Source organism: Dipodomys merriami, unplaced genomic scaffold (genome assembly GCF_024711535.1).
Source record: "Dipodomys merriami isolate MVZ:Mamm:240054 unplaced genomic scaffold, mDipMer1.0.p SCAF_19, whole genome shotgun sequence".
NCBI lineage: Eukaryota > Metazoa > Chordata > Mammalia > Rodentia > Heteromyidae > Dipodomys > Dipodomys merriami.
Window position 1 is genome coordinate 6,406,790 of NW_027203270.1, and position 27,488 is coordinate 6,434,277.

The 27,488-nt window shown below is 43.4% G+C and overlaps 1 protein-coding gene across 1 annotated transcript in view; it reads left to right on the top strand.

Annotated features, from left to right (window-relative positions):
• Positions 1-6,118: 6,118 nt before the first annotated feature.
• Appbp2 (amyloid beta precursor protein binding protein 2) overlaps positions 6,119-27,488 on the top strand; it is a 55,450-nt gene continuing 34,080 nt past the window's right edge. The window contains exons 1-3 of the mRNA XM_070027095.1: positions 6,119-6,604; positions 18,356-18,444; positions 22,876-23,027. Of these exons, the coding sequence (XP_069883196.1) occupies positions 6,467-6,604; positions 18,356-18,444; positions 22,876-23,027 (379 nt within the window). The 5' untranslated portion in view covers positions 6,119-6,466. The remainder of the gene's footprint in view (positions 6,605-18,355; positions 18,445-22,875; positions 23,028-27,488) is intronic.

A 27,488-nucleotide genomic window follows, 5' to 3' on the forward strand; every position in this document is an offset into this window, starting at 1 on the left:
GTGGCTCAGTGGTAGAGCACTTGCCTTGCATGCCTGAAGCCCTGGGTTCAATTCCTCAGCACCACATAAGCAAAAAGAAAAAAGCCGGAAGTGGCGCTGTGGCTCAAGTGGTAGAGTGCTAGCCTTGAGCTGAAGAGCTGAAGGACAGCGCCCAGGCCAAGAGTTCAGGCCCCACGACCGGACCCCCGCCCCTAAAAAAAATCAGCATACCAGTGTAGGCACTGACACAGTGAAACCAAAGAATTATATTCCTAAGATAGGAACAAAGAGGTGCAATACCTGTGTGTAACTGATCATATAAGATAGTATTTTCTTTTTTTTGGTCGGTCGTGGGGTTTGAACTCTGGGCTTGGGCACTGTCCCTCAGCTCTTCAGCTCAAGGCGAGCGCTCTACCACTTGAGCTACAGTGCCACTTCCAGTTTTCTGGTGGTTTATTGGAGATAGGAGTCTCACGGTCTCTCCTGCCTGGGCTGGCTTTGAACCGCGATCCTCAGATCTCAGCCTCCTGAGTAGCTAGGATTACAGGCATGAGCCACCAGCTCCCGGCAAGATAGTATTTGTTGAATCTGGGTGCTGGAGGCTCAGGCTTCTAATTCAAGCTACTCAGGAGACTGAGATCTGAGGATTGTGGTTCAAAGCCAACCTGGGCAGAAAAGTCCAAGAGACTCTTATCTCCAATAAACCACTAGAAAACCAAAATGGTGCTGTGGCACAAGAGATAGAGCTCTAGCCTTGAGCTAAAGAGCTGAGTGAGGGACAGCGCCCAGGCCCAGAGTTCAAGCCCTGTGACCGACAAAAAAGAAGAAGAAGAACAAGGAGGAGTCGGAGAAGGAAGAGGAGGAGAAGGAGGAGAAGAAGAAGGAGCAGGAGAAGAAGAAGACGACGACTGACAACTGATGAACATGATTCAGAGCCAGCCCAGGCAGTAATGTTCATGTCATCCTTATATTAACCACCAGAAACCTGAAAACCAGCAGTGGCACTGTGACTCAAAGTAGTAGAACATTAGTTTTCAACTGAAAAAGCTCAGGACCAATCCCAATGCCCCACAATCTACCAAAAGTTCAACCCCCACAACTGACATAAAGAAAAGGTAACATTTATCGAAATGAAGTCCAGGAGATGGAAACAAGAGGATTTTTTTTTTTTTTTTTTTTGTCGGTCGTGGGGCTTGAACTCTGGGCCTGGGCGCTGTCCCTCAGCTCTTCAAGCTCAAGGCGAGCGCTCTACCACTTGAGCTACAGCGCCACTTCCGGTTTTCTGGTGGTTTATTGGAGATAGGAGACTCACGGTTTCTCCTGCCCGGGCTGGCTTTGAACCGCGATCCTCAGATCTCAGCCTCCTGAGCAGCTAGGATTACAGGCGTGAGCCACCAGCGCCCGGCTAACAAGAGGATTTTTTAAAAATGTTTTTGTTGGTCAGGGGGCCTGAACTCTGGGCCTGGATGCTGTCCCTCAGCTCTTCAGCTCAAGGCTAGCATTCTACCCCTTGAGCTACAGTACTGCTTCTGACATTTTCTGAGGCAGGGCCTTATGAATGCAAGGCAAGCACTCTACCACTGAGCCACCTTCCCAGTCATAAGAGGACTTTTTTTGTTGTTGCTGTTTTCCTTTTCATTTTGTCTTTTTTGTTCATTTATCTGTCTTTGGAAGGGGCACAGAAAAGGAGGGACAAGGGTGAACAAATGCAGCAGTGGTACTTAACAACACTATGTTGAAAATGAACTTTACAACTTGTGGGTGGGGATGGGAAGGAAAAACTGGAGAGAGTAAAGGAAAAGGTGACATTGTCCAAAAATGAATGTATTTATTACCTGACTTATGTAACTGCAACCTCTCGGTATGTCACCTTGATATGAACAATTTAAAAGAAGCATATTGGGGACTGGCAAGGTGGCTCAGTGGTAGAGCGCTTGCCTTGCATGCATGAGGCCCTGGGTTCAATTCCTCAGCACCACATAAGCAAAAAGAAAAACACAACAACCTGGAAGTGGCGCTGTGGCTCAAGTGGTAGAGTGCTAGCCTTGAGCTGAAGAGCTGAAGGACAGTGCCCAGGCCCAGAGTTCAGGCCCTACAACCGGATTCCCCCCCCCACAAAAAAAATAGAAATAAATAAATAAAAGAAGCATATTAAGCCGGGCACTGATGGCTCATGCCTGTAATCCTAGCTACTCAGGAGGCTGAGATCTGAAGATCACAGTTCAAAGCAAGCCTGGGCAGGAGCATCCATGAAACTTTTATCTTCAATTAAGCACCAGAAAACCAGAAGTGGCGCTGTGGCTCAAGTGGTAGAGCACTTGCCTTGAGCTGAAGAGCTGAGAGACAGAGCCCAGGCCCAGAGTTCAAGCCCTTTGACCAGAAAAAAAAAAAAAATCAGCATATTGCCAAGTGCTGGTGGCTTATGCACGTAATCTTAGTGAGTCAGAAGTCTGAGATCTGAGGACCATGGTTCAAAGCCAGCATGGGAAGGAAAGTCCATGACACTCTTATCTCCAGTCAACCACCAGAAAACTAGAAGTGGTGCTGTGACTCAAAGTGGTAAAGTGCTAGCCTTGAACAAAAATAAGAGCTCAGGAAAGCGCCCAAGTCCCGAGTTCAAGCTCCATGACAGACAAAACAAACAAACAAAATGTCAACATATCCAAGCAGGCTATCACGGGGGAAGTACCTGGGTGAGGAACAGAAAAAGCAATGTGTATACACTTGAATGATGTTTTCCAGAGCCACTGACTTCTCCAAGTTTTCTGTTTCCACACCAGCACTTTAGCCTAGCTGGGTATCCTGAAAAGATTCCATGCTGCCTTGCTTTGAGGCATTGCCCATACCCATTAAAAAAAATATATATATATATATAATTCTGCCTATCAGTATTTAGATCTTACAGTAATTAATAGGTATCTGATACACTTCATCTAAGTTCTGTCCAGAACATCTGCAGTGTTTCAGGGGATTCATGGAGCCCTTGAAATATGGCTGCTGGATAAAACACAGCTTGTTTTAGATAAACAACAAATACAGGTTTTGGTGTGGGTGTCTCCCATGTAATAGTTGCACAAATAATGGGAGTGTAGGTCAAGTTTTAGAACACTTGCCTAGGAAGCGTGGGATCCTAGGTTCAAGTGTAAGTGCCACATACACACACAATGGGTAAAACTATTGCATGAAACATATATTTAAAAGACATTTGAGGGGCTGGAAATGTGGCTCAGTGATAGAATGCTTGCCTGGCATTCATGAATTCTGGGTTTGATTCCTCAGTACCATATAAACAGAAAAAAGTGGAAATGGTGCTGTGTCTCAAGTGGTGGAGTGTTAGCCTTGAGCAAAAGAAGCTCAGGGACAGTGCCCAGGCCTTGAGTTCAAGCCCATGACTGGCAAAATAAATAAATAAGTAAATAACCATTTGAGGGTGAAATTGATTGGACTATTTTATAAATGTGTGGATATGTAACTTTGAAATCCCTTCTATGTGATCAGTGTAAGCTGATGAAAATTTAAGAAAAGAAGAAAAATTAAAACCAGTTGGCTAGTTCAACTGTGGTTGTGCATACTCTGTAATTTCAGTGCTCAGAAGATTGAGAAGAGAATCCTTAATTTCAAGGGCAATCAAATACGTAATGAGACCTTGTCTCCAAAAAACCAACTAAACAAAAAAGCACATAAACAATTAAAGGGTAATTAGGTGTTTGTATATTTTTCTGTATGAATTCGAATTCAAGGTTTCTACCTTGCTAGAGTTGCTTTCTCTGCTGATAACTAACACTTGAACCATGCCACCAACCTGTTTTTTGCCTGTAATTTTGACTTTTCTGTCCCATCTGGCTCTGAATCTTTTTTATTTTTGTCAGTCATGGGGCTTGGAGCTCTGGGTCTGGGCACTGTCCCTCAGCTCTTCAGCTCAAGGCTAGTGCTCTACCACTTGAGCCACAGTGCCATTTCTGGATTTTTCTGTTTATGTGGTACTGAGGAATTGAACCCAGGGCCTCAGGCATGCAAGGCAAGCACTCTACCACTGAGCCACCTTCCCAGCCCCTCAAATCTCAGCCTTTTGAGCAGTTAGTAGCACAGGCTTGAGCATCCCATACCATGCACTGTATGTTTTGTTTTTTTGTTTTTGTTTTTTTCAAGCCCCAGTCCTGGGGCTTGAACTCAAGGCCTAAGCACTGTCCCTGTGCTTCTTTTGCTCAAGGCTAGCACTTTACCACTTGAGTCACAGCACTACTTCCAGCTTTTTTTTTTTTTTTTTTTTTGAGGGGGGCGGTTTGGTCATGGGGCTTGAACTCTGGGCCTGGATACTGTCTCTGAGCAATTCAGCTCAAGACTAGCACTCTACCACTTGAGCCACAGTGCCACTACTGGTTTTCGGAGTGGTTTATTGGAAATAAGAGTCTCATGGATTTTCTTGCCTGGGCTGGCTTTGAACTGCAATCCTCAGATCTCAGCCTCCTGAGTAGCTAGGATTACAGGTGTGAGCCACTGGCACCTGACTCCAGCTTTTTCTTTTATGTGGTACTCAGGAATCAATTCTAGGGCTTCATGCATGCTAGGCAAGCACTTTACCACTAAGCCACATTTCCAGTCCTGTATTTTTTTTGTGGGGGAGGGTGGTCCAGTTGTGGGGCCTGAACTCTGAACTTTGGGCCTGGGCGCTGTCCCTCAGCTGTTCAGCTCAAGGCTAGCACTCTACCACTTGAGCCACAGCGCCACTTCTGGCTTTTTTCTTTTTGCTTAAGTGGTGCTGAGGAATTGAACCCAGGGCCTCAGGCATGCAAGGCAAGTGCTCTACCACTGAGCCACCTTCCCAGCCCCCTGTATATTTTTTTGACTTGATAAATCTAGCAACTCTTCTTTGAGAGGAACCATGGCTTTCTTAGGCTCATGGACTGTAGATGAATAAATTAATATACATTGAAGAAGATTATGTTTTTCTTTTTACTGAGTTACCGATCCATTAACACTGAAATACCAATTGAAGGAAACCCCTTCCAATTCCTTTAGAGCAAGGGGTGGGAAAATTCTTTTTTTTTTTTTTTTTTGGTCAACCATCATTTGAATACTTATGACATTATTTACAAACCATACAAAATTATCAATACAGGTAAATAAGCCTGACCCAGCTGCTAAACATACATGTCTGGCCTGTCAACTACCAAATGATTTCAAGAGTTGAATAACAGGACGTTATTATTGTTGTTTCAGGATTTATATTGTTATAGGTGACTAAGAGACCAACAATGTCATTGACAATTACAGCAATAATTTCCCAGTTAATGTCGAGAACATAGATATTGCATCAAGTTCTTTAAAGCCCAGATTTAGAAAATTAAATTACATAAACAGCAGATGTTCAGGCTAAGGAAGGAAAAGAGTTGAAACAAACCTAATTATTCAATAGTCCTTCCTTGAATACAGGACTGAAAACTGGAATCTTCACTTCTGTCTATCAAGAACTATCACAGTCACGATATAGTCTGTTAAACTTAATCCCTACACGATTTGTGTTTCAAGCCAATACTCAAGCTGAATTTCCTTCCAAATTGGAGCTGGAATTCTTTATTCTTTTATGTTTTTTGAAAATTTTATTTGGATAAGGAAATATGGGGGGGGAGGGAGGTAGGGAAAGAGAGAGGCAATGGAAAGGTTATTTAGAATAAAAGGAAAGGAAGATGTGTAAAGTTGATCGAAGGAGTAATTTAATAATTGTGAATGCCTAATTTTTACTGTATGGCTAAATTATGCACTCTGCGGGGAGAGGGGCCCCCAGTTTTATTTTTTTACCTGAAAGCTCCCGATGCAGACACACACACACACACACACACACACACACACACACACACACACACACACACACACACACACACACACACACACACACACACACACACACACACACACACACACACACGTACGTACGTACGTACGTACGTAAGAACTTCTCCCTGTGCAAAGTCTCCCTCGCCCTGCATAGAACAGGCTGCGGGTGGGAGGGATCCCGCTCGCTCCCTCCACCCACGTTTTCCACCCCCACCCCTCCCATCCCGCATTCCTTCCCTCCAGCAGCGCGTCGGCGTGGCTGACGTCATGACGCCGCACACGCAGCCCCGCCCCTGCAGTGCTCAGCGCTGGGACGGAGCCCGGGTTCTTCTCAAACCCGGAATGTGAGGCTTGGCTCGGCCCCCCGCTCGCCTCGGCCTTAGCTCGTCTCGACTCCGCTCTGCCCGGCTCGGCTCGGCGGTCTGCCCGGTCCCGTCCCGCTCTTTTACACCAGGCCCTTGGTCCGCTTCCTCGGTCGTCTTCTTTCTCGCTCCGAGAGCAGCAGGGGCGGCCCTGCCCTTCAGCCGGGTGTCCGCGTGGCCGCCGCCGCCCCTCCGAATCCTCCGGGGCCGCAGAGGGGTTCGCTACGGAGGGAGGCGGGGGCCTTCGAGAGGCGGAGGCGGAGGAGGCGGAGGAGGAGGAGGGAAGGAAGATGGCGGCCGTAGAACTAGAGTGGATCCCAGAGACTCTCTACAACACCGCCATCTCCGCGGTCGTGGACAACTACATCCGCTCCCGCCGAGACATCCGCTCCTTGCCGGAGAACATCCAGTTCGATGTTTACTACAAGGTACGGGCCGTGGGCCTGCTCGCTGCGCCCCGGCCGCAGCCCCGCGGGCCGCACCCCCTTCCACGTCGGCGAACCCCCCCCCCCCGCAGTTAACCCCTCACCCCCGTAGCAAGAGCAGCCCGCCTCGGACGCGTCTGCTGCCCTGGCCAGTATCACTCAACTCTCCAGATCCCCCCGGCTCCTAAGCTTTGAGGCCTGGACATTTCTTCCTGATGAGCCTTGCCTCCTTTTGGCGTCCCCCTGCTACTCGGTGCCTTCCGTCCTCCCCCCCCCCCCCCCCGCCTTGGGTAGGCCTTTTGCGGGGAAACTCCTCCATGGCGCCCCTGTCCCACCCAGTCCTTCTCTGCTGTTATCTTAGGGCTGTTGTCCGTCTTCTCTTCCCAATTATCAGCTGGACTTTTTTTTTTTTTTTTGCTTGTAGTCTCCCTCCCTCCCCTTTCCCATCTCGCTGATTCCACCCCCACCCCCAACCCCCTTTCCCCTGCTTCGTGTCCTTTCATTTCTTATTCTCTTCCCAAATCTCAGGAGAGTTAGAGATTTTCTTTTTCTTTTTTGGGAAATAGTCCGTGTGGTTTATTTGCATATTCTTGAAAGCTTTGATTTTTGTTGTTGTTGTTATTTATACTTGGTGTTAAATTGTTTTTTTTTTAAATTAATGAGTGTTACTCGACTGAAAAGAGGTGGTATTTTCTTTTAAAAAAAGGAATAAACAGAAAATTTAAATTGTATACATGTGTTTGAAAGTTGCAATCTTGCCGCATTCCTGAATCGCTTCCCTCCATCCCCCCTCCCTCAAAAAAAAAAAAATGTGAACAGAAAGTCTCCATACCACTCTCCAAGGAGTTTCAAGGGTAAGTGTCCTTAGAGGTGGACAATTTTGCAGTGTTTTGAGAGGGAGGAGAATTTTATGGACTTGGAAACCTCCCTTTTCCTCTCCTCCACATTTGAATTTGAACACTGGATTTATTATTCTGTTCTTGACTTGAATCAGCATGGATCACTCCAGTTTGCAGTAGCCACCCTTGCAAAATGTGACCTGAAGTAGAAGAGGATTTTTTTTTTTTTTTTTTGGTCTTAAACACTTCCTCTTGGTTTGTAAGTTGGCTGGAACAGTGTAAGCCGATATTTAACAGATGTGTATGTCCTTCTGTATGTCCAGTGTTTTAAGGCAGTTGTTTTACTGGGAAGATTGCCTGCTTTCTCCAACCTCAGAATATTTTTTTCAGGATTTGCAACTGACGTGGTGCATTCTAAACCGAGCTGCTTTGCACCAATCCTGTTATTGCAATTATTTTTCCCCTAAATATTTGGAGATTTATTTTGGTTATGCATAGTATTATTTGTGGATTTAGAGGAAATTTTCCATTCTTTCCAGATCTCTTTGATACATTGTGTGTAGCTAAGGAAATTTTTTGCAGTAAGATGCTTTCCTCCCCAAGGGCAAATTAAATTTTCCTTTCTCAACCTGGAAAATTGCAACTTTGTATGTGCTATTTCTGTAAATTTCATTAAATCATGTGTGAACTTGTACAGTTTTTAGAGGAAAGCACTGGTAATTTAATAGTACCTTTACTACTTGAATTCCCTCAAAATACTTGAGTATCTTTTAGTAATTTCCACATCTAATTGAAGGTCTTCCTTCGAAGGTTATTATTAGGGAGTCTGAACAGATAGTGCTTTTGTCACATTTTCTGTCTCACATATTCAGAATTTTAATATTGCTTCTTTTTGGTGCTTTTTACTCCTTAATAGCTTTACACCTATTGTAAGTATGGCACTGTGCTAAGATGAAGGAAGGTATTTGATCTGTGCCCTGAACAGTGTTGTTATCTTGATCAAGCCTTACAGTTAAAATATGAATTCATCTATTTTTATAGACAAGGATGTTAAGGAATTTAGTTCAAGTTTCAAACCTCATATTTCGAAGTGCCTTTTGCTAAGACAGATTTTGTATTTTGCAGTAGCAAATTATTGTATTGAAAAATATAAAACTTTTTTTGGTGCTGGGACTTGAACTCAGAGTCTGGGTGCTGTCTCTGAGCTTTTTTTTGTTCAAGGCTAAAGCTCTACCGACCACATTGGGGGGGGGGTGTAATTGGAGGTAAGAGTCTCATATTCTTTACCACCTGATTGGCTTTGAATTGTGATCTCAGATCTCAACTTCTTGAATAGCTAGGATTATATGTATGAGCCAAGGCATCAGACCTAGAACTGTTCTTTTAGCTTCTGTAGAAATAGGGTAAAAATCAGTGCATCTTTTGTTTTTTTTTTTGGGTCCATAGTGGGGCTTGAACTCTGGGCTTGGGCACAGTCCCTCAGCTCAAGGCAAGAGCTCTACCACTTGAGGCACAGCGCCACCTCCGGTTTTTTGGTGGTTTATTGGACATGAGAGTCTCAGGGAGGGGGCTGAGAAGGTGGCTCAGTGGTAGAGCGCTTGCCTTGCATGCCTGAGGCCCTGGGTTCGATTCCTCAGCACCACATAAGCAGGGAAAAAAAGCCGGAAGTGGTGCTATGGCTCAAGTGGTAGAGTGCTAGCCTTGAGCTGAAGAGCTGAGGGACAGTGCCCAGGCCCAGAGTTCAGGCCCCACGACCGGACCACCCCCCCAAAAAAAAAAAAAAAAGAAAGAAAAAAAAAGAGTCTCAGGGAGTTTCCTGGCTGGTCTGGCTTTGAACCGTGATCCTCAGATGGCAGTCTCCTGAGTAGCTAGATTACAGGCATGAGCCACCAGCACCCGGCTAAATCAATGAATTTTTTTTTTGGGTCCGGTCGTGGGGCCTGAACTCTGGGCCTGGGCGCTGTCCCTCAGCTCTTTAGCTCAAGGCTAGCGCTCTACCACTTGAGCCACAGCGCCACTTCCTACTTTTTTCTTTTTGCTTATGTGATGCTGAGGAATGGAACCCAGGGCCTCAGGCATGCAAGACAAGCGCTCTACCACTGAGCCACCTTCCCAGTCCATGTCAATGAATCTTGATACTTCTCTGTCTCTGTCTCTATCTTTCTCTCTCTCTCTCTCTTTCTCTCTCTCTTTGTGTTACTGGGGTTTAGAACTCATGGCCTTGCTTCTTGCTTAGCTTCCTTGCTCTGCCACTGCTCTTTACCTCTAGACTCACCTCCAGCTCTGCTTTTGGCTGGCTATTTTGGAGATAGGGTATAGTGGATTTTTCTGCCCCACTATCCTGGAACATAGATCCTCCAACTTCAGCCTCCTGAACAGCAGCATTGCAGGCATAAGCCATAGTGCTAGACAGGACTCCTGTTTACAGAAATACAAGAAGGAAAAATTTTAAGTACTGTACCAGTTCATACTAATAGGTACTTTTTAAGGTACTTTAAATTTACATATATAGGTACTCATCCTATCCCCAACATGTAAAATTTTAGGATATGTACTGTTGCTTTTTTTTTTTTTCTTGTCAGTCGTGGACCTTGAACTCTGGGCCTGAGCGCTGTCCTTCAGCTCTACAGCTCAAGGCGATTGCTCTACCACTTGAGCTACAATGCCACTTCAAGTTTTCTGGTGGTTTATTGGAGATAAGAGTTTCACGGACTTTCCTACCTGGGCTGCCTTTGAACCGCAATCCTCAGATCTCAGCCTCCTGAGTAGCTAGGATTACAGGCGTGAGCCTACCGGTGCCCAGGATGTACTTCTTGTTTCCAATTTTCTCCACTTTAGAGTTAAAGAGAAACTATCAGATCTCTCTGCTAGTACTTTCCGTACATGGTTATGGACAAAATTGTAGTTATTTTTGTAATCAAGGTTTCCCAAATTTCTCGGTTGGTATAATCTAGTATTACTGTATTAGTTTTGATCAGTACCTCTAGGAGAGAGCTGTGGGATGAATGAGGTAAAATGGGAATGTTGACTGCTCCTTAAGGAGGGATAGGAGAGATAAGTTGTTGAGTAGAATGTAAAATGAATATGAAGTGGCCGAGTGCAGGCAGCTCATGCCTGTAATCCTAGCTACTCAGGAGGCTGAAGTCTGAGGATCATGGTTTGAAGCCAGCCCAGGCAGGAAAATTGGTGAGACTCTCATCTCCACTTAACCACCAGAAAACCCGGAAGTGGCGCAGTGACTCAGAGTTACCAAAAGAGCTCAGGGACAGCACCTGCATCCTGAGTTCAAGCCCCACGACCGGCACCCCCTCGTCCTCCCCCAGCATATATATTCCAATGGCTTTCTTTTTTTTTAGGGGGGGTTCGGTCGCAGGGCTTGAACTCTGGGCCTGGGCGCTGTCCCTCATCTCTTCAGCTCAAGGTGAGAGCTCTACCACTTGAGCCACAGCGCCACTTCTGGTTTTTCTGGTGGTTTATTGGAGATGAGAGTCTCAAAGACTTTCCTGGCCAGGCTGGCTTTGAACCGAGACCCTCAGATCTCAGCCTCCTGAGTAGCTAGTATTACAAGCATAAGCTACCGGTGCCCAGCTGGAATATATTTTTTAGCCAAATGTCAGAAACAGAGTGAGAAGTTAAATATACCAATTATGGTAGAAATTAATTATGGAGTAGAGACTGAGCAGAAGCAATTAACAAGTCTTTGCCCCTTTTGTCTTCTTTACTGTACATAAAGTATTTGTTCTAAATTAGAGTTGGGAAAAGAGTGCTTCTTTCTCTTGAGGCTTGTAAGGAATAGTTACCATAAATGAGGAGGTGATCTGCTGAGGGTAAGGAAGTTCGAATGGTATATTTTTGTAGGAAAGTTGTAAATGGCTACTGAGGTATATGAGAAGGGTATCTGACTAAAACTATGTTAAAGAATAGACAGGGGGCTGGGAATGTGGCTTATTGGTAGAGTGCTTGCCTAGCATGCATGAAGCCTGGGTTCCATTCCTCAGTACCAGATTCACAGAAAAAGCTGGAAGTGGTGCTGTGACTCAAGTGAGTGCTAGCCTTGAGCAAAAAGAGAAGCTCAGGCATAGTGCCCAGGCCCTGAGTTCAAGCCCCATGACTGGCAAAAAAAAAAAAAAAAAAAAAGTCTGGGAAGGTGGCTCAGTGGTAGAGCGCTTGCCTTCCATGCCTGAGGCCCTGGATTCGATTCCTCAGCACCACATAAGCAAAAAGAAAAAAGCCGAAGTGGTGCTGTGTCTCAAGTGGTAGAGCACTGGCCTTGAGCTGAAGGACAGTGCCCAGGCCCAGAGATCAAGCCCCACGACCAGACCCCAAAAAAACCCCCCAAAAACAAAAAACAAGCAAACAAAAAACCCCCACCAAAACACCAGAAGTTAGTCTAGGAAGAAACCAAAGCATATTTAGCATTTTATTACAAAGTTATGGGACAATGTTAAATTTCAAATCAGTGGGGAAATTTGTCTGTCTGACTGTCTATTTATCTATCTATCTATCTATCTATCTATCTATCTATCTATATCTATCTATCTATCTAGCTATCTATATTGGTGGATCATGGTTTATATCCCTCACCTCTTCAACTCAAGACTAGCACTCTACCAGTTCCACTTCAGGTTTTCTGGTGATTTATTGGAGATAAGAGTCTACTGTGGCACTGGGTGCTTTGGCTCACATGTAATCCTAGCTACTCAGGAGGCTGAGATCTTTGGATTTCAGTTCGAAGCTAGACCAGAGACAGGAAAGTCCTTGAGACTCTTTTTTTTTTTTTTTTTTTGGTCGGTCGTGGGGTTTGAACTCTGGGCTTGGGCGCTGTCCCTCAGCTCTTCAGCTCAAGGCGAGCGCTCTACCACTTGAGCTACAGCGCCACTTCCGGTTTTCTGGTGGTTTATTGGAGATAGGAGTCTCACGGTCTCTCCTGCCCGGGCTGGCTTTGAACCGCGATCCTCAGATCTCAGCCTCCTGAGTAGCTAGGATTACAGGCGTGAGCCACCAGCGCCCGGCTTCCTTGAGACTCTTATCTCCAGTTAACCACCAGAAAACCAGAAGTGTACTGTGGCTCAAATGGTGTTGTGGCTCAATTGGTAGAGCACTTAACCTTGAGCTGAAGAGCTCAGGGACAGTGCCCAGGCCCAGTGTTCAAGTCCCATGACAAAAAAAAAAAAAAGTCATGGTTTTTCCTGCCCGGGCTGGCTTTGAACTGTGATCCTCAGATCTCAGCCTCCTGAGTAGCTAGGCTTACAGGTGTGAGCCTCTGGTGCCTGGCAGGAAATATTTTTAAATGCCTTGAATAACTGTTTTGTTTTGTTTTTTGTGAAACATACCATATAACAAAATAAAATGAATAAATTTAATATGTAAATATGATTATTGAGATCCTAAAACTTGTAGAATAAGTTATTAGTGATGAGTCTGTAATTCCCATTTCCTGCATGGGGAGCAGGAAATGTTTCTATTTTTTTTTTTCTATTTCTCTCTACTTTAACACTGTTATACCAAAATAAATCCTTACTAAACTTTCAAAAAATATTAATAGGTCAGTGTGCTGGGAATGTGGCTTAGTGGTAGAGTGCTTGCCTAGCATGCATGAGGCCCTGGAATTGATTCCTCAGTACCACATAATAAAAGCCAAAAGTGCGTTGTGGCTCAAGGGGTAGAGTGTTAGCCTTGAGCAAAAGAAGTGCAGGGGCAGTGCTGAGGCCCAGAGTTCAAGTCCCAGGACTGGCAAAAAAAAAAAAAAAAAAAGGAGGAAAACCACATTTTATGAGGACAGTGCAAATGACTTTAGCAGATAAAAGACAAGCTTTATAATAAAGAAAGATCTAATATAAATCATCAGATAAGGCAACCAACTTGTATCCAGAAGGCCTTAATAGGCAGCCCATTTATAAAACAGGCAATAAGAGAAAATAGGAATGGTTGGATAAATCTAGAATTTCTATTGCTGAATACCTAGCAATATTAAGATAATACAGTATTGGCACACTGAAAAGGCAAATAGATTAATGGAACAAAGCATCCCAGAAAAAGACTGATAGGTAAACTGTCAAGTGTTACAACAGAACAGTGGAGCAAGGAAAGTTAAATAAATGGTGTTGGTCAATTAGGTGTCTATATGAGGGAAAAAATATATTGGTCTTACCTCATATTGTATACTAAAGTCACTTCAGATGTATTGCTGATCTAAATGTGAAAAATAAATGCAAGAAAAAAAAGCCATGCTGAATAATTTTTTTTTTTTTTTGGTTGTGGGGCTTGAACTCTGGGCTTGGGTGCTGTCTTTGTGCTCTTCAGCTCAAGATGAGTGCAATACTGCTTGAGCTAGCGGTTTATTGTTGGAGATAAGAGTCTCACGAACTTTCCTGCCCAGGCTGGCTTTGAACTGCGATCCTCAGATCTCAGCCTCCTGAATAGCTAGGATTACAGGCGTGAGCCACCGGCGCCCGGCTCATGCTGAATAATTTTTAAAAATTGTAGCACTGGGGCATTTTATTATAAAAAAAAGTTGGGAAACAAGCTAATGTGAACTTAAAATTCAAGCTCATGACCAACAGAAAAAGAAATTTTTTTCTAGGTCCATCCATTTCCTCACAAATGACACGTTATTCTTTTTTCTTTTTTTCTTTTTGTCTGTGCAGAAACTTCATCATTTGATGTAATCTCATTTGTTGATTCTCTTTCTGATTTGCTGAGCTCCTGGAACTTTACTCAGAAAGTTCTTGTACATGCCAATACTTTCTAATGTTTCTCTCAATACATTTCTAATGTTTCATGGTTTTGAGTCTGATGATGAGGTCTTTGATTCATTTTGAGATATTATCAGTGCAGGGTAACAGGGATCTGATTTTACATATGTAAGTCGGGTTTTCCTAACACCATTTGTCGAAGAAGCTGTTTTTTCAAACATACGTATTTAAATTCCTGGGTTTCTGTCTTCCAGTTTATTCCATTGGTCTTCAAGGCCTGTTTTTGTGCTAGTACCAATTATTGTTATTGTAGTTCTGTAGTAATGTTTGAAGTCTGGAATTGTGATGCCTCCAGCTTTGCTGTTTTCCTCCAGATTTGCTTTGGCTGTTTGGTTCAGTATGAATTTTTGGATTGTTTTCTCTAGCTAAGTAAAATTGACATTGGGATTTTGATGGGTATTGCATTGGATTTGTATAGCTTTTGGCAACATGACCATTTTCATAATTCTTCTGCTGATCCATGAACATATGTCTTCTACTTCCTAGTGTCTTAATTTTTTTTTCCAGGCTTTTAAGGTTTATGTTGTGGAAGTGTTTCACTTTGTTAGAGCTTGCTTGCTTTTTCTCTCTCTTTCTTTCTTCCTTCCTTCCTTCCTTCCTTTCTTTCTTTCTTTCTTTCTTTCTTTCTTTCTTTCTTTCTTTCTTTCTTTCTTTCTTTCTTTCTTTCTTTCTTTCATACTGGGGATCGAATTTAGGGGATCACATTTGCTACACAGGTAGGTACTCTACCACTTGAGCCACACCTCTAATCCATTTGATTAGGTTTTTTTTTTTTTTTTTGTCGGTCGTGGGGCTTGAACTCTGGGCCTGGGCGCTGTCCCTCAGCTCTTCAGCTCAAGGCGAGCGCTCTACCACTTGAGCTACAGCGCCACTTCCGGTTTTCTGGTGGTTTTTATTGGAGATAGGAGTCTCACGGTCTTTCCTGCCCGGGCTGGCTTTGAACCGCGATCCTCAGATCTCAGCCTCCTGAGTAGCAAGGATTACAGGCGTGAGGCACCAGCGCCCGGCTTGATTAGGTTTATTCCTAGATTTTTGTTGTTTTTGTATTGAGGTTATTGCAAATGGTAGTGGTTTCCTGATTTCTTTTTGTCTATTCATTGTTAGTATACAGAAAAGCTACTGATTTTTGTGGATTAATTTTGAATCCTGCTACTTTGCCAAAGTTACCAATCAGCTCTAGGAGATTGGGGATGGGGTCTTTAGGATCTTGTAGATATATCATACCATCTTTGAATAGAGATGTTTGACTTCTTTCCCTATTTAGATCCCTTTTATGTCTTTTTTCTTGCTTTATTGCCCTGGCTAGGAATTCTAGCATTATATTGAAAAGAATGGAGAAAGTGGACATCTTTGTCTTGTTCCTCATTTTAGAGGAAATTTTTTTTTTAACCATTAAATATGATATTGGTGGTAGAAGCATTCTTCTGCCTTCCTACCTTTTCTGCTCGCTGCTGGAACTCTACCACTTGAGCCACGCCTCCACTGTTGGCTTTTTGTTGGTTATTTCAAAGAGTTATATGTCTTGGCTGCCTCCAAATCACTACATTTCCATCAACATTGTATGAGGGACACTCCCCCTCCCCCCCAATATTTGTCAGCATTTGTTGTTTTCTTGATGGTTGCCTTTCTAACTGGAGTGAGATGGAATCTTAGTGTGGTTTGATTTACATTTCCTTTATGGCTAAACCTGTTGAACACATTTCTTCATGTATTTTTATCCAGTACTGGAGCTTGAATTCAGTGCCTCGTGCTCTCAGCTTTTTTTTCCCCTCAAGGCTGGTGTTCTGCTACTTGAACCATACCTCCACTTCTGGCATTTTACTGCTTATTCTGGAGATAGTTTCTTCAATTTGTCTGCCCATGCTGGCTTCAAACCAAGATCCTTAGATCTTAGCCTCCTGAGTAACTAAGATGACAAGAATGAACCACCAATGAATGCCAGCTCTTCATGGATCTGTTAGCCATTTGTATATTTCTTTTATATCTTTTTTTTTAGGTTCTTTGAATGTTCTTGCTATTAATTATTTATCTGTTGAATAGCTAGCAAAAATTTTTTCCTATTCTGTCGGTTGTCTCTTGGTGCTTGTAATTGTCTTTTGCTATGCAGAAACCTTCAAATTTGGTACAATACCAGTTGTTAATTCTTTTTTGGGGGGTCAGTCATGGGGCTTGAACTCTGGGCCTGGGCACTATCCCTGAGCTCTTCAGCTCAGGGAAAACACTCTACCACTTTGAGCCTGGCACCACTTCTGGTTTTCTAGTGGTTAATTAGAGATAAGAGTTCATGGACTTTCCTGCCCGGGCTGGCTTTGAACCTCGATTCTCAGATCTCAGCCTTGTGAGTAGCTAGGATTACAGTCATGAGCCACTGGTGCATGGCTGCATTTGTCAATTCTTCTTTTTTTTTTTCTTTTTCTTTTTTTGCCAGCCCTGGAGCTTGAATTCAGGGTGTGTGTGTGTGTGTGTGTGTGTGTGTGTGTGTGTGTGTGTGTGTGTGTGTGTGTGTGTGTGTGTGTGTGTGTGTGTGTGTGTGTGTGTGTGTGTGTGTGTGTGTGTGTGTGTGTGTGTGTGTGTGTGTGTGTTCGAAGCAAGGGCTTCCCCACTAAGCCACATTCCCAGCCCTCCATTTGTCAATTTTTGATCACATTCTCTGAGCATCTGGTATTCAGAAAAAAATCCACCTGTGCCTATATATCTTCCAGACTTTTTCTACATTTTCCTGTAATAGATCAGAAATTTCAGGTTTTACTTTGAGTTCCTTGATCTAATTGGAGTTGATTTTTGTATGAGGTGAGAGGTAGAGGGCTAGTTTAAAAGATTATTCTGGGAGGGCTGGGAAGGTGGCTCAGTGGTAGAGCGCTTGCCTTGCATGCATGAGGCCCTGGGTTCGATTCCTCAGCACCACATAAGCAAAAAGAAAAAAGCCGGAAATGGCACTGTGGCTCAAGTGGTAGAGTGCTAGCCTTGAGCTGAAGAGCTGAGGGACAGTGGCCAGGCCCAGAGTTCAGGCCCCACAACCGGACCCAAAAAAAAAAAAAAAAATTATTCTGGGGCTGGAAATGTGGCTTAGTGGTAGAGTGCTTGCCTAGCATGCATGAAGAAGCTCAGGTTCAATTCCTCAGTACCACATAAACAGAAAAGGCTGGGAGTGGTGCTGTGGCTCAAGTGATAGAGTGCTAGCCTTGAGCAAAAGTTCAGGGACTGTACCTAGACCCTGAGTTCAAGCCTCAGGACTAGCCAAAAAAAAAATCTGGCCAGGTACCTGTGGCTCACAACCACAATCCAAACTACTTAGGAGGCTTCAAGGTTTGAAGCCAGCCCAGGCAAAAGTATTCAAGACCTCATCTCCAATTAATGAGCAAAACGCTGACCTGGACGTACGACAAGAGCTCAAGGCTAAATTTAAGCCCTGGTACCACTCCCCCCAAAACAAAAAATGTTTACTCTGACAGTAAAGTGTGACAAGCAAGGGTGGTAATTGGAGAAACCAGTTCTGCCAAACTTTTGTAGTAATGGAGGTGAAAGATGATGATGACAGGTGAAAAACTTAAGATAATCATTTCCATAGATTTTATTATTGAGGTCATTTCAGATTTTTATGTGTATACATATGTAACATAGGTATACAACATAAAAACAAATTATATATTACTACAACGTTTTGAGAGTGTGTTCACTTTTCATGTGTTGTATTATTTCCATTTGTGAACTTTTTTACTACTTACTGACTCACAAAGATTTCTGAACAAAATGAGATGCATAAGTTTCCTTGTGTGTATGTAGTTTGTGTATATGTGCTTGTTTGTGTGATGACTTTTTTATAGATTTAAAGTGTGTATATATATATGTATGTATATATATGTATGTATGTATGTGTGTGTGTGTATATATATATGTATGTATGTATGTATGTATGTATGTATGTATGTATGTATGTATATATATAGTGGCCTGAACCTCACCATATATTTCAGGCTGACTTTGAGGACAGCTTAGGCTGCAGAGTGAGAATATGTCTCAAATTTTAAAAAAAGAAAGAAAAAAGATTGGAATTAAGTTCTTCCTTTGTTCTTTCCTAGTTTTATGATTTTTAAGCATATTATTTTCTAAAGTGGAAGTTAAATTTAAACATTTAAAATCATGTTTCTTTTTTATTTCAGCTTTACCAACAGGGGCGCTTATGTCAACTGGGCAGTGAATTTTGTGAATTAGAAGTTTTTGCTAAAGTACTGAGAGCTTTGGATAAAAGGTAAGAGAGAGAGAGAGAAAAAAAAGAAAAAGTCTGTGTGTCTGTGTGTCTGTGTGTCTGTTGCCCAGAACTGTTTGCTTCAGTCCTGCTGCTTTAGCCTCTTGAGTAGATGCTACTACAGTTATGCATCATGGTACTTGGTAATAGATTTGTTTTTAAAAAACTTGTGGTAAAAGACTGGAAATGTGGCTTAGTGGTAGAGTGCTTGCCTAGCATGCATGAAGCCCTGGGTTTCATTCCGCAGTACCACATAAACATAAAAAGCCGGAAGTTTGCTGGGCACTTGTGGTTCCTAGCTACTCAGGAGGCTGAGATCTGAGGATTGCCAGCCCAGGCAAGAAAGTCCCTGAGAATCTTACCTCTTACCTCTAAAACCAGAAGTGGTGCTGTAGCTCAAGTGGTAGAGTGCTAACCTTGAGCTGAAGAGCTGAGGGACAGTGCCCAGGCCCAGAGTTCAGGCCCCACAACCAACCAAAAAAAAAACAAAACCAGAGGTGACATCATGGCTCAAGTGATTGAAATGCTAACCTTGGGCAAAAGAAGCTCAGGGACAGTACCTAGGCCCTGACTTCAAGCCCAAGGACTGGCATAAAAAAACCCCAGGGGCTGGGAAGGTGGCTCAGTGGTAGAGCGCTTGCCTTGCATGCCCAAGGCCCTGGGTTCGATTCCTCAGCACCACATAAGCAAAAAGAAAAAAGCCAGAAGTGGCGCTGTGGCTCAAGAGGTAGAGCACTAGCCTTGAGCTGAAGAGCTGAGGGACAGCGCCCAGGCCCAGAGTTTAGGTCCCACAACTGGACACAAAACAAAACAAAACAAAAAAACCCCAAAACAATTTGTGGTAAAATGGGCTGGCAGCGACACAAGTGGTAAAGCACCTGCATTGCAAGTGGGATGGGTGTGTGTGTGTGTGTGTGTGTGTGTGTGTGTGTGTGTGTGTGTGTGTGTGTGTGTGTGTGTGTGTGTGTGTGCGTGTGTGTGTGTGTGCGTGTGTGTGTGTGTGTGCGCGTGTGTGTGTGTGTGCGCGTGCGTGTGCGCGTGTGCGCGCGTGCGTGTGCGCGTGTGCGCGCGCGCGCGCTTGAACTCTGGGCCTGGGCAGGCTGGCAGCGATACAAGTGGTAAAGCACCTGCATTGCAAGTGGGATGCCGTGTGTATGTGTGTGTGGGGGAGGGGGGGTTGGGGCTTGAACTCTGGGCCTGGGCACTGTTCCTCAGTTCTTCAGCTCAAGGCTAGCGCTCTACCACTTGAGCCACAGTGCCACTTTCGGTTTTTTGAGTGGTTTATTGGAGATAATGGCTTTGAACCACAATCCTCAGATCTCAGACTCCTGAGTAATTAGGATTGCAGGCGTGAGCCACAGGTGCCCGGGCCTAAGGATGTCAGTTATGGAGCCCAAACTGTGGGCCTGGGTGCTGTCCCTTAGCTCTTCAGTTCAAGACTAGCTCTCTTTACCATTTGAGCCACAGCGCCACTTCTGGCTTTTTCTGCTTATGTGGTGCTGAGGAATGGAACCCAGGGCCTCATGCATGCAAGGCAAGCACTCTACCACTGAGCCACCTTCCCAGTCCGCTTCTAAGTACTTTTTTATTTTTTTAAAGTGGCAAAATACAGATACATAGATCATACTAAATTTACCCCTCTCCTCCCCTGCTTTATTTTTATACTGGTCCTGATCAGGGCTGAGCTGATGTGCTCAAGACTCTTACTGTGGCTGTGCAATTGAGTCACATGCCACTTCCAGCTTTTGGTGGTTAATTGGAGATAAGCGTGTCACAGAAGCCAGATACCATTGGCTCACACTTATAATCCTAGCTATTCTGGAGACTGAGATCTGAGGATCAGGGTTGGAAGCTAGCCTGGGCAGAAAGTCTGCATGAGTCTTTTTTTTTTTTTTTGGTCAGTTGTAGGGCTTGAACTTTGAGCCTGGGCGCTCTCCCTCAGCTCTTCAGCTCAAGGCAAGTGCTCTACCAGTTGAACTGCAGTGCCACTTTTGTGACTTTTTCTGCATATATTGTGTTGAGGAATTGACTCCAAAGCCTCATGCATGCAAGGCAGGCACTCTACCACTGAGCCACCTTCCCAGCCCATGCATGAGAGTCTTATCTCCAATTAACCACTCAAAACTGGAAGTTGAGCTGTGGCTCTAAGTGGTGGAGTGCTAGCTTTGAGCAAAAGAGCTCAGGGACAGCTCCCTGAGTTCAAGCCCCATTACAAACAACAACAAAAAGAGTCTTATGGACTTTCCTACTCTGGGTGGCTTTGAACCAGGTTTCTCAGATCTTAACCTCCAGAGGAACTAGGATTGTAGGCATGAATCACTAGCACCCAACCTAAATTTACCACACTTAAGGATATATGTCAGTGACATTCAATTTATTTACCTTTTATCAACACTATCCATTTCCAGAGTGTTTTTACCATCTCAGACAAAAACCATTGTAGTCATTAATAATAACTCATAATTAATAATAACTCATCCCCTGCAACCACTGTTTTGCTTTTTTGTATGGACATCTTCTCAATTCTCTTAATTACATATCTAGGGTATATGCACAGGATGACCTCATGCTACCTTTTTTTTGAGCAGCTGTTACATTTTTTTCACATCAGGTATACCATTTTACATTCCTGTCATCATTAGTAAGGGTTCAGCTTTTTACATCTTGTCTATACATTTTTTAATTTTTTTATTGTATTTGTTTTATTGTCTGTACTTAAAAAAATTCCATTGGACATGAAGTGATAACTCACTGTAATTGTAATTTAAACTTATAATTCTCTACTCACTAATATTAAATATCTTGTGTTTACTGACTGTATTTTTTTTTTTTTTTTTTGGTACCCAGTATTAGGGCTTGAACTCAGGGTTTGGGTGCTGTCCCTGAGCTATTTTACTCAAGACTAATACTCTACCACTTGGGCCACAGCTCCACTTCCAGCTTTTTTGGTAGTTAATTAGAGATAAAAATCTCACAGAAGCTGGATGCTGGTGGCTCACCTCTGTAATCCTAACTACTCAGGAGGCTGAGATCTGAGGATCACAGTTCAAAGCCAGTCCGGAAAGCCAGAATGTCTATATCTTAAAGTAACCACTAGAAAACTGGAATGACATTTTGGTTCAAGTGGTAAAGCTCTAGCCTTGAGCAAAAGAGCTCAGGGACAATAATCAAGTGCAGAGCTAAAGCCACACAATCTACAAAAAAAAGTTGCTTGGAACTATGATCTTTAGAGCTCACCGTCCTAAGTAGCTAGGATTACAAGTGTGATCCACTGGTGCCCAGCAATATATCTTCTTTGGAAAATGGTCTACTCAAATTATTGCCTAGTTGTAATTGGGTTCTTTTTTATTATTGAATTATTATTTTTTGGTGTTGGTTCTAGGATTTGAATTCAAGACCTTAAGTTATCACTAGGCTTTTTGGTTCAAGGCTGTCTCTTCCATTTGAAGCATGTCTCAACTTCTGGTCTTTTACTGGTTAGTTTGAGAAAAAGTCTCACAAATTTATCTGCCTGAGCTGGCTTTGAACTGGGGTCCTCAGATCTCAGCCTCCTGAGTAACTAGGATTACGGATGGGAGCTATTAGTGTTATAATTGATCTTATTTTTTTTTCTTTTGCCAGTTCTGGGGCTTGAACTCAGGGCCTGGTCACTGTCCCTGACCTTCTTTTGCTCAAGGCTAACACTCCACCACTTGAGCCACAGCACCACTTCGGGCTTTTTCTGTTTATGTGGTACTGAAGAATTGAACCCAGGGCTTCATGCATGCTAGGCAAGCACTCTACCACTAAGCCATAATTGATTCTTAAAGCTTTTTTCTTTTTCTTATTAGTAAAAAGGTGTTTCTTTGTCTGGGAATGTGGCTTAGTGGTAGAGTGCTTGCCTGACATGCATGGAAGCCTTGTGTTCATTCTTCAATACCACATAACAGAAAAAGCCAGAAGTGGCGCTGTGGCTCAAGTGGTAGAGTCCTAGTCTTGAGCAAAAGAATCCCAGTGCCTAGGTCCTGAGTTCAAGCCCCAGGACTTGCAAAAAAGAAAAAAAGCTATTTCTTGATCATATACAAAGTAAATAAAATCTTATATAACACATATACTATGTGTAGCAATAAATAACTGTGGGACCAGGCCCAGCACTACCCCTACTGTATGGGACAAGGATAAGTATCTGTTCCCAGCACCTGCTAAAGTCAGGCCTCTGACTTTAAGTGTGAGGGTGTAGGACTCACCTTGCTGTAAGTTTCTAAGCCCCTTTCCACTTAGATCTTGAAGAACTTCGCTTTACCTTAGAATAACCTAGCATATCCACTGTAACACCCTTCTTGCCCACCCCCACCCCTACTCTCCACCTCCCCCCCCCCCCCACCCAGGGGCAACTAGCTCTCTAAAAGGACAAAAATAACTTACCTCTATAAAATAACTTTCCTTCTCTTTCAGACATTTGCTTCATCATTGTTTTCAGGCTTTGATGGATCATGGTGTCAAAGTGGCTTCAGTTTTGGCCTACTCATTCAGTAGACGGTGCTCTTACATAGCAGAATCAGATGCTGCAGTCAAGGAGAAAGCCATTCAAGTTGGCTTTGTTTTAGGTAAGAAATGGTAAAATAGAATTTTATTCTGTGATGGGCCCATAGTTAACTTGCTAACAATAAAGGTTTCCTCCAAGTTTCTCAAAGTCTACATAGAAAAGTTAAGAAGAAACCATCAGAATAAGTAGATGTGATTTATTGAACATTAACTCTGTGTCAAACACCATACTAGGTAAATAGTATCTTCTTAAATCCTTACAGCATTCCAGTGAACTGATAGTATTAATAGCATTTTACATATGAGGAAATAAGACTCTGAAAACTTGAGTAACTGGATCAAGTCACATATCAAGTAGTGAGCTAAGTTTAGAATCTTGTGTCTATGATTCTGAAGCACATATCTTTCTACCATGTCATGCTGCCAACAAATTCTTTGACTTGCTTACTATATGCTGTGGTATGGGACTTAACCTTCTTGAGGCCTTGGTTTACCCATCTCTAAAATGAAGATTGTTTTATATTTTTTCGTGGAGATGTTGTAAGGATAGTGAAAACATAACTAAAAACATTTTGGAGCCAAGCGCTGATGGTTCACACTTGTCATTCTAGCTACTTAGGAGGCCGAGATCTGAGAATGGTGGTTCAAAGCCAGCTCAGGCCGGAAAGTCCATGAGACTCTTACCTTCAACTAACCACCAGAGAACCAAAGTGGTACTTTGGCTCCAAGTGGTAGAGCACTAACTTTTAGCAAAAAGAGCTCAGAACAGCACCTATTCCTGAGTTCAAGCCCTGTGGCCAACATCAACAAAAAAGTTGGGAAGTTTTGTATGCTACACATACAGAAAAATGTTGTTAAATATTTGTATAACATTTTGTATTGTTTTCATAGTACATATAAATAAGTATACTTTAGGCAGTTGTTTTATGAAAGTCATGACTTCCTTACATTTTTAATTTATTTTGAAATAATGGTAGTCAGAGAAAATTGCTAAAGAATACCCAGAATTCTTTGAACTATTATTATTATTCTTTCAGCTTCCACCAATGATGACATCTCGTGTAATTGTAGGACAATATCAAAACAAGGAAATTGTCATTGGTATTTTTAACTAGACTACAGACCTTATGAATTGTCATCAGTTTTTACATGCACTCATTTGTGTGGGTGTTTCTATGCAATTGATTCAATGTAGACTCATAAGTGCTATTATTACCAGGATACTGAACTGTTTCATCACTACAAACCATGTTTGTTTTTAGTTTTTTGAATTAATATGTGCATGTATATGCATATGCACTTTTTCTTTTTCTTTTTTGGTCAGTTGTGGGGCTTGAACTCTGGGCTTAGGCGCTGTCCTTGAGTTCTTCAGCTCTGCCACTTGAGCCACAGCACCAATTCTGGTTTTCTGGTGGTTAATTGGAAGGAAGAGTCTCATAGACTTTCCTGCCTGGGTTGCCTTTGAACCCTGGTCCTCAGATCTCAGCCTCCTGATGAGTAGCTAGGATTTACAGGCGTGAGCCACCATTTCCTGGCAGAACATATTTCTTTTCTAAAAAAGAATTTTGAATTTATCCTTACTACTTTCATGAAATATAAATTGAAGCAGAGTTGTCCAAAGACAGTATTGTTTTGTGATCTTGATTGGTATTGATGACATCGCTTTAACTCTAAATTGTCATGTAAAAATTTGTATTGGAGAAATTTACTATCCAAGGATATGAAAGACAGAAAAGCTAGTAGTGTTTAGACTTTTCCACATACATCATATCATTCTCTCTCATAATGAGCCAAATACATATCTTGGACAGAAACAAGTCCTTACCCATTCACATTATTAGTTTTAATCCTAAAATTATCCAGAGAATGAAGAAACTTCATACCAGAAAGAAACAGTGGTAGAAATAATTCTTTAAAAATAATAGCCTTGGGGATGGGAAGGTGGCTCAGTGGTAGAGCGCTTGCCTTGCATGCATGAGGCCCTGGGTTCGATTCCTCAGCACCACATAAGCAAAAAGAAAGAAGCCAGAAGAGGCGCTGTGGCTCAAGTGGTAGAGCACTAGCCTTGAGCTGAAGACCTGAGGGACAGCACCCAGGCCCAGAGTTCAGGCCCCACGACCGGACCCAAAAAAAAAAAAAAAAAATAGCCTTGGATTAGGAAAGTGGCTCAGTGGTAGAGTGCTTGCCTGGCATGCATGAGACCCTCGATTCTTCAGTACCACATAAGCAGAAAAAACCGGAAGTGGCACTGTGGCCCAAGTGGTAGAGTGGTAGCCTTGAGCTGAAGAGCTGAGGGACAGTGCCCAGGCCGAGTTCAGGACCCCCCTACCCCCCCCCAAAAAAAAAAAAAAAAGTAATAGCCTTAAGGCCAGCCTTACGACCTGTGGCTTACCCCTATAACCCTAGCTACCCAACAGGCTGAGATCTGAGGATCACAGTTCAAGCCAGCCCAGGCAAGAAAGTCAATGGGATTCTTTTTTTTTTTTGGGGGGGGGGGTCCGGTTGTGGGGCCTGAACTCTGGGCCTGGGCGCTGTCCCTCAGCTCTTCAGCTCAAGGCTAGTGCTCTACTACTTGAGCCACAGCACCACTTCCGGCTTTTTTCTTTTTGCTTATGTGGTGCTGAGGAATCGAACCCAGGGCCTCAGGCTTGCAAGGCAAGTGCTCTACCACTGAGCCACCTTCCCATCCAGTCAATGAGATTCTTATCTCCAATTAACCACTAAAAAACTGGAAGTGGAGCTGTGGCTCAAAGCAGTAAAGTGCTAGCCTTGAGCAAAAGAGCTCATGGAAAGTGTCTCAGCCCTGAGTTCAAGCCCCATGACCGACAAAAAACAGCTTTGCTTGATGTCTAGTTCATGCCTGTAATCCTAGCTACTTAGGAGACTGAGATTTTAGGATCACAGTTTGAAGCCAGTCCAAGCAGGAAAGTTTGCAAGACTCTTATTTTTTTTTTTTTTTTTTTTTTAGTCCATCGTGGGGCTTGAACTCTGGGCCTGGGGCCCTGTCCCTCAGCTCTTCAGCTCAAGGTGAGGGCTCTACTACTTGAGCTACAGCGCCACTTCCGGTTTTCTGGTGGCTTATTGGAGATAGGAGTCTCATGGTCTCTCCTGCCTGGGCTGGCTTTGAACCGTGATCCTCAGATCTCAGCCTCCTGAGTAGCTAGGATTACAGGCGTGAGCCACCAGCACCCGGCCAATGCAAGACTCTTATCTTAAATTAGCCACTAAAACACCAGAAGTCAAGCTGTAGCTCAAGTGGTAGAATGTCAGCCTCAAACAAAAATCTAACATACAGGGCTGGAAAGATGGCTCAGTGGTAGAGTGCTTGCCTTGCATGCCTGAGGCCCTGGGTTCGATTCCTCAGTACCACATAAGAAAAAAGCCAGAAGTGGCACTGTGGCTCAAGTGGTAGAGTGCTAGCCTTGAGCTGAAGAGCTGAGGGATAGTGCCCAGGCCCAGAGTTCAGGCCCCACGACCGGACACCCCCCCAAAAAAAAGAAAAAAAAATCTAACAAACAGTCCCCAGGCCCTGATTAAAGGCTTCATACTGGAACACACATTTTTTTTTTTTTTTTTTGGTTGTCTGAACTCTGGGCCTGGGTGCTGTCCCTCAGCTCTTCAGTTTAAGGCTAGCGCTCTACCACTTGAGCCACAGCACCACTTCTGGCTTTTTTTTTCTGCTTATGTGGTGCTGAGGAATTGAACCCAGGGCCTCATACATGCAAGGCAAGCACTCTACCACTGAGCCGTCTTCCCAGCCCCAGACACACACATTTTTAAAAATAAGTGTAATATAGGTATAACTCATATGCAGTACAGCTTGATTTATCATTGTCTTCAAATCGATACCACTTCATCTCTAGGTAACCATTAGTCTATTTTATGTTTTTATAGATTAATCCATTCTAGACTTTTTTTGGGGGGGTCCAGTCGTGGGCCTGAACTCTGGGCCTGGGCACTGTCCCTCAGCTGTTCAGCTAAAGGCAAGTGCTCTACCACTGAGCCACCTTCTCAGCCCCTCTAGACATTTTATATGTAATAGTGTAGTAGACCCAGAAGAGATTTTTGTGACTAGTTTCATTAAGTGTGATGTCATTAAGGTCTATTCATGTTGTAGAGATGGAAGTATTTAATATAACAATCTTTTGTTTTGGTCAGTCATGGGGCTTGAACTATGGGCCTGGGCGCTGTCCCTGAGCGCTTTAGCTCAAGGCAAGCGCTATACCACTTGAGCCACAGGGCCACTTCGGTTTTTCTGGTGGTTAATTGGAGATAAAGAGTCTCACGGACTTTCCTGCCTGGGCTGGCTTTGAACCGAAATCCTCAGATCTCAGCCTCCAGAGTAGCTAGGATTACAGACATGACCCACTGGTGCCCGACTTATAACAAGCTTTTTTTCAAGTATTAGAATACTAGAAAGCTGAAAGGTGACACAATATCAACTCTCAAGACACTCTGAAGCACTTGAAGAAGGGAAGAGATTAGAATTATTAAAATTTAGAAGTTTTGCATCTGGTACTTAA